The 13,120-nt window shown below is 31.5% G+C and overlaps 1 protein-coding gene across 7 annotated transcripts in view; it reads left to right on the plus strand.

Moving 5' to 3' along the window:
* The first annotated feature begins 11,979 nt into the window (after positions 1-11,979).
* Positions 11,980-13,120, plus strand: part of LOC114332463 (AT-rich interactive domain-containing protein 2) — a 330,994-nt gene continuing 329,853 nt past the window's right edge. For all 7 annotated transcript variants that reach the window (XM_050662174.1, XM_050662175.1, XM_050662177.1 and 4 more), the window contains exons 1-2: positions 11,980-12,657; positions 12,724-12,817. In XM_050662174.1, the coding sequence (XP_050518131.1) occupies positions 12,566-12,657; positions 12,724-12,817 (186 nt within the window). In that variant the 5' untranslated portion in view covers positions 11,980-12,565. The remainder of the gene's footprint in view (positions 12,658-12,723; positions 12,818-13,120) is intronic.

A 13,120-nucleotide genomic window follows, 5' to 3' on the forward strand; every position in this document is an offset into this window, starting at 1 on the left:
TTTTAAAACCGGTTGAGATATGCAAATGAAATTTAGTGGGTTTTAAGACGTAGTTATTGCACATTTTTTGACATAAAATTAAGAATTTAATATTCACCATTAGCGCGCATACGGGTAATATCACCGATCATATTACCCGTATGCACGCTAATGGTGAATATTAAATTCTTAATTTTATGTCAAAAAATCAGCAATAACTACGTCTTAAAACCCACCAAATTTCATTTGCATATTTCAACCGGTTTTAAAATAATAAATAAATCGTCAGTTTGTAAGAAAAAATTCAACATCCCGCCTTATCTCGGAAACGAAACATTTGCAAACATACGTTTAAAAAGCAAACTGTCATTATTTTTTCATGCAGAATTACCTCTTAAAGTTTGTCGCACTTATTTAGAACCACCGTATATTGATGAAGAACATGTCTAGCTGTTAAAGTACCTAACTTTTTTATTATCCAACATAAACGAATAAATCAAAAAACAAAATATTAAGAAAAAATGAAGCTGTAGCTGGGTTTTAATTTCAGTATTTTATAAATGCTAGAATATACCATAGGGTGATGCAAACTTTGAGAAAAATCACAGTTTGATTTGTACACCCGGTATCGGTATACAATAAAAATTTACCTGTTTAGCAACAATATTATTACAGCGATATTGCTAACGAATCAGGCTATAACATATTAAAAAAAATTACTTAAATCGACCAACAGGTTTGGGAATTACGAGATATCAAAAAATAACCAAATTTTTAAGTGGGCCGATTTCTATGCACGTAAGTTTATTTATTCAATTTTTACCGGCTTCAGGAAATATAATCTACTACAAAAAAAAGCTTTTATGGCACCAAGTTGTTTAATTATTGATAATGATTACTTCCCTAAAATTTTATTTTTAAATTAGGTACACCTAATCTAAAACTTAGTACATTTACGATCATTAAATAGTTTACATCTAAATTTTTATACAGTGCGCGTCCATAAAGTAACGCATAAATTCGTTATTTCGTAAACCGTTTACTTTAAGGAAAATTCCCGAAACAGGTCGATTTTTATTTTTAAATTACGGTTTTTTGGCATATATATCATACTAGTGACGTCATCCATCTGGGCGTAATCGATGATTTTTTTAAATGAGAATAGGGGTCATATTATAGCTCATTTGAAAGGGTATTCAATTCTCTATCCAATAATATAAATATTGACATAATTATTTATACAGTGTGTTCAAAAAACATTTTTTTTTCATTTACATAAGTGAGACAAAAAGAAGAATATAATGTAATTATTTAATTCAAAATACATTTTACTACTGTCAGTAAACAGAAAAAAAATTTATTTGACAAATAAACATTGATTTTCGCTTAAACGAAATGTTCAAACTGCCAAGCGACAGGTGGGTGGCAATTTTAACATTGAATTTAAGCAAAAAACAATATTTATTTCTCAAATAAACATTTTTTTCCTGTTTTCTGACAACAGTAAAACGTATTTTGAATTAAATAAATTACGTACATTCTTCTTTTTGTCTCAATTATTTTAATTTAAAAAGTGTTTTTTTGAACACCTTGTATAAATAATTAGGTTAATTTTTATATTAGTGAATAGAGAATTGAATACCCTTTCAAATGAGCTATCACATGACCCCTATTCCCATTTAAAAAAATCATCGATTACGTCATCGCGCCCAGATGGATGACGTCACTATGATATATATGCCAAAAAATCTGAATCTAAAAATAAAAATCGACCCGTTTCAGGATTTTTCATTAATGTTGCTGGTTTACGAAATAATGAATTTATGCGTTACTTTATGGACGCACTGTATTGTAATACTGTAAAATTTCAGTGTCGTACGGATTTGATAAATGTCAAAGTCAAAAAATTTTAAAAATCAATGCTTGTCAAAAATTTCGTGAGTGTTGAAACATAAAATAAAACGATATCAAACTCCTCCAAAATGGTTAGAATGTATTTGAAGGATGGGCACAAAGCAAGAGCATTTGCCAATCTCGAAGAAGGGTGGTCACTAAAAAAGTTGCTGCAGATTTTATTAGTATTATTAGTATCTTATAATACTATTGTGCGCAGCAGAAGTTAAATAAAGTTCAGGATCTTGAATTTAAAATGTATTTTAAGTATTTATAAACTGGACAATCTAATGACAATTATTAAAGTTATTTATTTTTGCAAAGCATACTAATTAACAACATGAACTAGTATATAGTAGACACTTAGGATATTGCCTTTTTAACATTCTCCCTCAATACCCTAAAGTGTGATAAACATAAACACAAACATAAAACCATTTCTAATACTAAGCTTTTAAAGCTATACTTTTAAACTAAGTTTATTACATATAAACTTGTGCTTTTGAGTACCTAAAGCTTTTGTTAAAATATCTGCAACCATTTCGTTAGTAGACATATATGCAAGCTTAATATTACCACTCTGAACATGCTCACGTATAAAGTGATACTTTAAATCAATATGTTTAGTTCTTTTATGAAACACTTGATTTTCTGCTAATTTAATAGTACTTTGGTTATCGTTATAGATAGTCATTGGTTCTGAAGTGCTAAGAAATGTATAAACTGCACTATTTTCAAAAAGTTCAGAAATCAAAGATTTTAAGTACAAAGATTCCTTAGCTGCTTCAGAAATGCCAATATACTCTGCTTCAGTGGAACTTAATGCAGTCGTCTTTTGTTTATGACATTCCCAAGAAATGGGAGCACCTGATAAAGTAAAAATATAGCCATAATATGACTTTCTATCAAGAATGTCATTACCCCAATCAGAGTCCACAAAGCCAGTTATTGCATCACCTGACTTTCTATAAATCCGGCCTACATCTTTAGTGCCCTTTAAATACCTCAAGACTCTTTTAGCAGCCAACCAATGCTCTTTGCTGTGTTTAGTATTAAACTGACTTAAATAAGATACTGAAAATCCAATATCAGGTCTTGTACAAACAGCAAGATACATTAAAGAACCAATTAACGATATTCTAATACTAATGATATTCTCCCTCAAACGAAAGTTTTTGATTTTGTTCAAGGGGTGTACTAACAGTCTTACAATCAGTCATTTGAAATTTTTCAAGCAATTTCACAATATACTGATCTTGACTAAGTTTCAACTCGTTTTGCTTTCTATTTCGCTCAACTTTAAATCCCAAACAATATGAAATTGGCCCTAAGTCCTTCATACGAAAATGTATTTGTAATTTTGATTTTAGAAATTTTACCTCACTCACATCATTGTAAAGAATGAAAAAATCATCAACATATAATGCTATGATAACTAGCATTTTATCAGAAATTTTTACAAAAATACAAGGTTCAATTTTAGATTGTGTGTAGCCTAATTTTTGAAGAACTTGTGTTGCCTTTTCATACCAAAGCCTAGAAGATTGTTTTACCCCATATTTTGCTTTATTTAATTTGCAAACTTTGTTTTCAAAACCGGGCACTTCAAAACCTTCAGGTTGAGACATATAAATTTCTTGATCAATGTTACCATTTAAGAAAGCTGTTTCTACATCCATGTGATCTGCTTCTAGATTTAGTTCAGCAGTCAATGCAAGTAAAAACCTTAAATTACTGTAACGAATAACAGGTGAAAAAGTCTCGTTATAATCTATGCCATGTTTTTGAGTAAAGCCTTTGGCTACTAAACGAGCTTTATAAGCTAAAATGTCACCATTCTGATCCCTTTTGACTTTAAAAACCCTTTTGTTTTTTACAATGTTTTTGTTAGAAGGCTTATCTACTAGTTAAGTGTTGTTAATTTTGAACGCATTCATCTCTTTTTCGATAGCTTTAATCCATTCAAAACTTCTCGAACCTGATAACGCTTCTGAAACAGTTGTGGGTTCTAAATCATCAATAGGAAGGCAAGGCATTGCATAACTAACTCTCTCATTATCAACTGCAAAATCATCATACATTTTTGGCATTCGTCTGTCTCTCTTCGGATATCGCGAACTACATGTATCATCTACCTTTTGCTCTGAAACGTACTTTCTAGTATTTACATAATTTTCGTTTACACTTTCATGCACACTTTCAGTCATATCTCTCTCAAAATCATTGAAACTCTCTACACTACTTACTTCCAAACAATCATTCGCTTCATTCTCGCCACAATCATTCTCATTCACACTCTTACTAGTACTTGGACGAATTGAAACTTGATTGTTTTCTTGGACTGTAACAGTTTCAGGATCAGCAGGTTCATCTGTTTCAACTTCAGACAACTTTGGAACCATTGCAACTTCAATGTCAGTCTGCTCAAGAGGAAATGACATGCTTCTTTCTTCAAACGGTTTGTCATTCATTTTTTCTTCCAAAAATACAACATCTCGTGCAATTTCAATTTTGTATGTAACAGGATCTAGCAGTCTGTATCCGGCAGATGTTTCTGAATACCCAACAAAGATTTTTTCTTTACTTTTCTGGTCGAGTTTCTTCCGCTTTATTTTTGGAACATGAGCATATGCATAACATCCAAAGATACGTAGAATTGTAAGGTCAACTTTGTTTCCAGACCATTTTTCTTCTGGAGTTTTACCTTTCAGTTTCTTGGTTGGTGATCTGTTTGATAAATATACTGCTGTGTTAGCAGCTTCCGCCCACATTTGTTTTTCAGCATTTACCTCGAACAGCATCGAACGTACTTTTTCGAAAATAGTGCGGTTGAACCTTTCGGCAACAACATTCTGTTCAGGACAATATGGCACAGTAAGTTCATGTTTGATGCCTTTGCTTTTTAAAAACTTGTTCATACGAGCATTGCAGTACTCACCACCATTGTCGCTTCTTAAAACTTTAATTTTTCTTTCAGTTTCAGTTTCGACTTCTGCACAAAATTCTTGAAACTTCTCAGGAACTTCGTCCTTTGACTTCAAAAAATAACAAAATGCTTTTCTTGTATAGTCATCGATAAGGGTAAACAAATATTTTGAACCAGCATATGATGGAACCTCCATAGGTCCAGCTAGATCTGAATGAACCAAATCGAGTTTATTTTTAGCAACTTCTTTGTTTGGATTTTTAGGAAAAGGTTTTCTGGCATGCTTTGCCTTAATACAGCTTTCACAAAGCTCAGGTGTTTCTTGTTTTTCATAGTGTATACCAGTTGCCATACCATTTTTTAATAGATCCATGCTAAAATGGTTTAAATGACCCAATCTTTTATGCCATAACATCTGTGAATTTTGAGGTTTAGCAATGTTAACTTTTTCTTTAGCCACTGTATTAAGTTTATACAATCCATCGAGATTTGTTGCTGTGGCTTCAGGTCTCTTCTTCACTGCTATCTTTTGATTGTGAAAAAGTCTGCATCCGTTGATGCCAAATACTATAGACCAACCATTGCTTACTAAGGCGTTCACTGATAAGAGATTTACCGATAGGTTTGGTACATACCTAACGTTTTGTATCAATTTTTCTTCTCGACTTTCTCTTAGTGTAACTGTAGCATTACCAGTTCCTTTTACTGTAAGCCTGGAGTCATTTGCCACCACAATCTCTTGACCAGAATTTTTGTAGGTAATATCTGTTAGAATTTCGTATTTTCCGGTAATGTGTGAAGATGCACCGCTGTCAACGTACCATACATCTTCTTTCATGTTGATACCAAATGCAGCGAAACATGTTGTACCACCTTTTTTATTACTTTTGCTTTGAGATTTACTTCTTTCTGGCGATTTGTCCATATTCTTCTTAGTACATTGATTTTTGTAAGGTCCTTTGGAACCGCAACCCCAACAATGTGGTACTTTTTTAAATTTCTGCGCCGAGAGTGCATTGTCTTAACAAAATCAGCTGTAATGTCAACATTTGAATTTTCCAGAGCCATTACCATTGGGTCATATGCTTCTGAGAGACCCTGCAGCATGATTGCACCCAAAAATTCATCATCGATCGGTTTTCCAATAGAAGATAGTTTCTGAGATAAGTCCATCGCTTCGTTTACGTAATCTTCCATTGTACTAAAATTGGATAGTTTAATTGAACATAAATTTCGTAGTAAACGAAGTCGACGATGAAGACCTTTATCCTCAAATGCTTTTTCAAGTGCAAGCCATGTCTCTACAGCTGTTTTGCATTGCATTACATGAGGATATGTACTCTTATCCAGAGAAAGTATTATTTTTGAAAGTGCTTTCTCCTCGTGACGCTTTTTTGCTGGATTGTCTAAATTAACAACATTATTACCATCATTAGTATTATTACCAGCTGGTTGAATCTCTGGCTGAACACAATACCATAAACCATCATCCTTCAGGAGAGCAGTCATTTGGAATTTCCAGGTACTGTAATTTTCTCTGCCTCTGAGTTTTTCAACACTTCCAAGTCCCGAATGATCATTTTCAGCCATCGTACAAAAAACAAATTTTTCAGTTTTTTCTTGCTGCAAAATATTTTTCTAACTGGAGCGGCCCATAACCTATTAGTATTATTAGTATCTTATAATACTATTGTGCGCAGCAGAAGTTAAATAAAGTTCAGGATCTTGAATTTAAAATGTATTTTAAGTATTTATAAACTGGACAATCTAATGACAATTATTAAAGTTATTTATTTTTGCAAAGCATACTAATTAACAACATGAACTAGTATATAGTAGACACTTAGGATATTGCCTTTTTAACAGATTTGAACGTGAGCTAGTCCAGAAAGCCACTGCGCATCCGCTAGGAAAAATATTCCGATTCGGATTTTTTGCACAATCTTACTCAAAAAGGACTCCCTTTACCAAATTTGCATGTTGCTAGGTCCAAAAGTGGGTCAACATTTTTTTTAAACGTTTTTTTTGTTTTTTTCCTCAAACTATGTTTTTTGCACCGAACAAAGTTTTTTAGGTTTTTTGGATCATTTCAAACAGAAAAGGTATTTAGTGACTTTTCTCTAAAGTTGATAGTTTTTGACATATAAGCGATTACAAATTTAAAAATTGCGAAATCAGCCACTTTTAACCCTCAGAAACTATGTGAAAAACTGAAAATTTCGATGTACGAAGGTAGGAAGATATTCTTTGAACATTGATTGATGAAATCCCGAAGAGTTTTTTGCAATACAATATCGAAAACCCCTTGCATATATGTGTAACATGCGTAAATATATGTGCGGAAAAATATTCAGATTCAATTTTTTTTCACCATCTTGCTTGAAAATATCCCCTCTTAACAAATTTGTATGTTGCTCGGATCAAAAAGTCAAAAACATTTTTAAACGTTTGTTTTTTAATTTTTCCTAAAACTAATTTTTTGCATCGGATAATTTTTTTTAGGTTTTTTGGATCATTCCAAATAGAAAATACCTGAAGTGACTTTTCTGTAAATGTGATAGTTTTCGAGATATAAGCGATTGAAATTTTAAAAATTGCAAAATCGGCCATGTTTAACCCTCAAAAACTATGTGAAACACCAACAATTTCAATGATACCAAGGTAGATAGATATTCTAAGAATATCTATTGATGAAATCTCGAAGAGCTTTTTACAATACAATCTCGAAAACCCGTTTGTTGAAGTTATACTTCTTTACCGGCGATATGAGGGTGAATTTTTATATGTTAAAACCTATGATTCCGGCGCATGCGCATTATAACTTTGTTCTGATTGGATGTTCAAATGACATGTCAAAAATTATTCAATATGGCGTAGTTAGATTATTTATGGTTGTTGCGTTTTAAAATTTGTGTGAAAAGAAACAACAAACAAAAGTTAGTTAATAGTTATACTGCCTTTTTAAATAGTTTTCATATACAGTGGAACCTCGATTATCCGTCTCTCCATTAACCGTCACCTCTGTTAACCGTCAGGGTACATACAAACGTTGTATTGATTACGTAAGCAAAAATTTTAATGAAAAAAAAGTTAAGTTGATTTGTGATGAGGACACAAACCTATCCATTGCTGACAGATAAAGAAATCGTTGAAATGGCAATCAAGGCGGACCAAAGAGATTCGGAAACTGACAGACTTGAAATTTGACTATAGATATGTCGATGAACCTACTGTAACTGACAAAGATTTGCGTAAATAATCTAGAGAAGCTGCATCGCACATGCAATAATTCATCGAGTGGTATTCTCAACAAGAAGAAGCCAATAAAGTAGATTGTATGATCTTATGCCGATTAAGAAATTCAGCCGCCGCAAAATGTGAAGCAACAGTAAAACAAGGATTTCAGAATATTTTAAATTGATTCGATTGTACGAACACAAATCCCTCTTATATTGTCAAACATACAAATGAAATTTGGGAGGTATACCTATTATGAATTTTTAATTTTTTTAATGTTCTGTTAACCGTCTTTTCGGTTATCCGTCATACCTTTGGTCCGGTGCCCTGACGGATAATCGAGGTTCTACTGTACCTATCTTTTTGGACTTTTGGACTATTTTGGACAAAGAAAACTCATTCTAATTTGGTAAGTAATTTTTATTATAATCATATTGTAATTATACATTTGGATTAGGTTGAAATACAGTAGAGCGTCGATTATCCGAACTAATTGGGGGACATAGGTGTTCGGAAAACCGATTTGTTCGGATAATCGAACTACAATATATTGATACATATTTATAGTCATACATATTTATCCACAAGTGAATAAAAGCCATATTTATATACCTACATATTTATTTATATCTTGATAATGACAACTAGCAACTAAACAAAAAAGTGCAGTCTTTGCAACAACATAATTATTTTTGGATACAATATTGAAGAAAATTGAAGATATTTTAAGCGTCAATTACTAACGCTTGCTCGGTATTCGAGTGCGGGACGCGGGAGTCGATAGTTCGAATAAGCGGTCGTTCGGTTGATCGACGTTCGGATAATCGACGCTCTACTGTACATTTATTTTCTCAAGAATGGGGATTTTAGAGAGAAATCCCAAATTAGGTCCGATTTTTATTTTTAAATTATGATTTTTGGCGTAGATTTATTTATCTAGTAGGTATGTAATGCTTTGATTTACATACTTAATTTGATTACCAACAAGAGTTCTACCAATCTTCATCTAATATATTGTTTTCTTACTGTTTTGTTATATTTTAATATTTTATTCCACAAAATTTAAACTGCATAATTTAATTATATTCAAAACAACTGTCAAACAGTAAAACGTTCAGTTACCCTATTTTTCCACATGACAAATAATGTGGAATTGGACGAGTGAGTCTAGGCTTCGATTACGAATCAAAGCGCCCCGAAATTCACGGGTTCGATTCCCGATGCAAGTTTTTATTTTTTTATTTTTTTATGCATTTTATGATTGTAAGTATATTTGTTACATAATTTTTTTTTCAGAAAATGCGTATTTAAAATTTTTGCCAACAATTATTATTGTTCAGAAATCATTTTTTCTTTGTGGCATTTTTCAATGTGTTTGTGTGCGTTTTATTCTTTTATTTTTTTAAATTTTTGGTATTGTCTTAAAAATCACATAATATGTAGTAGAAGTATAACTTCTTACGTGCGTACAAAGTACACACACATTCTCTTTTTTTTTAATTGCTAATTAAGCGGGAGCGACACCTTTACATGTATTTTGAACCGTTACATGTGTAGGTATATGTAATCGGAGAAAATTTTAAGTTTAAAAAAATTGTTTAAATTTTTTTTTGACACATTTTTGACCCTGGCAACATGCAAATTTGTTAATAGGGAACCTTTTTAAACAAGATGGTGAAAAAAAATTGAATCAGAATATTTTTCCGCACATATATTTACGCATATATATTACATATAATGTTGTATACATGCAACGGATAAAAATAGTGTAGCGCCCGCTTGACTAACAATTAAAAAACAAAGGGGTTTTCGATATTGTATTGCAAAAAGCTCTTCGGAACTTCATCAATAGATATTCTTAGAATATCTACGTACCTTGGTATCATTGAAATTTTCGGTGTTTTACATAGTTTTTGAGGGTTAAAAATGGCCGATATTGCAATTTTTAAAATTTTCATCGCAAAAATTAATATTTTTTGGAGATGTTCCAAAATTTAAACTAACTTTGACAGATATTTTGACGTATATGATGTTATATGATTCATTAAAAAAATCTCAAAAATTTAATTCAAATGATACTACGACGTCTCAAAAAATGTAATTTTTTTGAAAACTTCGTAGTTTTACAGAATTACTACCACTTTAAGAGGATATTACTCAAGTTTGAACAGATATAAATATTACAATTTTTTAAGTATTTTTTAAAGCTTAAGATATAATCTTTAAAATGAAATAAATTATTTTACTTCAGACATGACATAGACAACTTCTTTTTGAGAAAATTCAAAAGCCGAAAAATATCAGTTAAAAAAAATGTTTGTACAAAATCATCAAAACTTTTTTCTGTACAACTTATCTAAAATACATGTAATAACAAGCTTACAAAATAATGTTAAAAAAAGTTTTTGAGTTCTTATACGGTATGTCTGCGTAACTTAAAACCTTGATAACTTCTTTGTTATCAGTTTTACGAAAAAAAGTTATTCTTTATAAAATGCTCTGTATCATATAGAATCTATGATTCAACCATCAGATATGAAATTTTATTAACTTTATACGAGGTATCTAAAAAATATATGAATTTCGTGAAAGAGTAAAGTAGTACCTTTATATTTCACAATATCGAAAATTATTATTAATAAAAGTTGTTTGGAATTAAAAACTATATTTTAATATTCAATTACATCCTTCTAATTGTAATATTGTGAACTATAAAGGTACCTACTTAACTCTTAAGCGAAATTCATATTTTTTTACATACCTCGTATAAAATTGAAAAAGTTTGATATCTGATGATTGCATCTTAGACCAGGTAGAGCATTTTATGAAGAATAACTTTTTTTTCGTAAAATTGATAATAAAACAGTTATCATGATTGTAATAAAATAATGTTGGGTATCCTTAACTTGAGAAACATTTGTATTTTTTTTTCAATTAGAAGGATGTGATTGCATATTAAAACATAGTTTTTAATTCCAAACAACTTTTTCATAATAATAATTTTTGATATTCTGAAATATGAAGGTTTCTCTTTGACGAAATTTATATTTTTGACATACCTCGTATAAAGTTAAAAAAATTTGATATCTTAATTGATGGTTGAGTTTTAGATTTTAGACAATGCAGAGCATTTTATGAAGAATATGACCATTTTTCGCAAAATGGATAATAAAAATTTCCCATAATATGGTTTCTAGTTCCGCAGACATAGTGTACCTATAAGAGTTCAAAAAATATATTTTTTTATTTTCAAATTGTATTCAGATTCAGCATAATAAAAAACAAAATAAAAACATTTTGGATCAAAGTAAACATGATGAATTCCCCGATATTTTTAAATTATTTATACAAAACAATTTTTATTGTTTAAACGATTAGTGGCTAAATCTGTGGGTACAACTTTTAACTTTAACATGTATATAAACTAACAAAAAAAGTTTTAGAAAAAGATATAAGCTTGTTTGAATTTTTCAGAAACAATGAATGTTTTCGTTCTAGGTATATTGACTCCCCTAAATTTGTATTCTGTTGACAGTATAATACTTAAGCCGATCCTGTATTGATTTCCTAGACGCCATAATCATCATTATTGAGTCTGATTTATTAATAGCATTAAAATTGCATTATTTTATAAATCTGGGAATAAGTATAGTTTTGAATATGTACGTCAGTTTAGAACTGAAATTAAAAATGTCTGCATACTATATTGTATCACACAAGTGTAAATTTTTTAAAATTAAATTTAATAATTACGTACATAAAAAATAAATTAGAAATATGTAAATAATGTACTGGTCTACTGGTTTCTCATAAACATTACAGAAATCTGTAATTGCGCAACCGCAATAAGTGAAATGGAGCTTCATTTTTTCTCCGCTTTCATTTTTCTGTGCAGCTATGTAGATGTCGCTATAACAGAGAATTAGTTTGTCATTTGAACTAATATTTTGTGCTGTCAAAAATAAATCTAAGGTTTTTAAAAGAATTTAAAAAAATACAAACTACTTCAAATTCACCGAGATATTTACGAACGCAAGTTATTAAAATCTTAAACAATTTAGTATAGTGGAGAAGTGCAAAGAGTTGTATTAACGTTATTCATAAAGTTTAGTTCGCGCCTCGACAATAACAGGCAAACCGGCAGCCATGTTGTAATTCTTGTCAAGCATCATGGGTTAATAGTTAAGAGTATGCTGGCAATAAATTGCTAAAAAAATTGTTGTGAAAATATGCGAGACAGTAAATTTTGTGTATAAACTTAGCAGCTTTTAAACGGTAGTTAAGTGAATCGTCTAGTGACCGCGAAAGTAATGTTTCTGCGCATTTTTACGGTCAGAGTGCAATGTCGTGCTAGCTAGCGCAGGGAGTCGTCTACTGCCTGGCCAACGACTGCCAGCTCCCAGCATCCCCAATTGCGGGAGGTGAGTAAACGGACGTCGGGACCGTTGTTCTAACGTCTTGGGGTCGCGTCCGGTGCCGGTTTCAGCGATATGACACGTGCGGAGTAGTAAACAAGGAATTTGGGCAATAATGGCCAACTTTCTAGGCAAGGATCAGGCCACGTACGCGAAGGAACGCGAAGTGTTCCTTCGGGACTTGCAACATTTTCATGAGATTCGAGGGTAAGTTCCATCTGTTCTCATTTTTCCCTAAAAACAATTAATAACTGTGTTTTTGCGTCATTACAGGACGCCATTCAAGCGGGCCCCTACTCTCGGTGGCAAGGAGGTCGACTTATACCTACTTTATACCCTGGTAACTTCGCAAGGAGGTTGGCTGAGGGTGAGTAAATTATTAATTCCTCCTTATCTTTTATCACAATTTACTGTTTCTACCGTGTATCCCCAGGACCTACTTATAGCCTACCAACGAGTCGATGTCCTTGATAATTTTAATGATTTTGGGTAGATATATACAAAATGCCGAATACTTTCTGTCGTAACATAAACAAAGGAATGTATTTGTAACGTTATGAACGTTACTCATATTTTTATTCGGTAAAATAACGTCAAAAATTTGTTATTTGAAAGTTCCGAGCATTTAATCATTAAAACAAAACATGGGATTTGAAGTTTTGTATTCACG

This window comes from Diabrotica virgifera, chromosome 9 (genome assembly GCF_917563875.1).
Source record: "Diabrotica virgifera virgifera chromosome 9, PGI_DIABVI_V3a".
NCBI lineage: Eukaryota > Metazoa > Arthropoda > Insecta > Coleoptera > Chrysomelidae > Diabrotica > Diabrotica virgifera.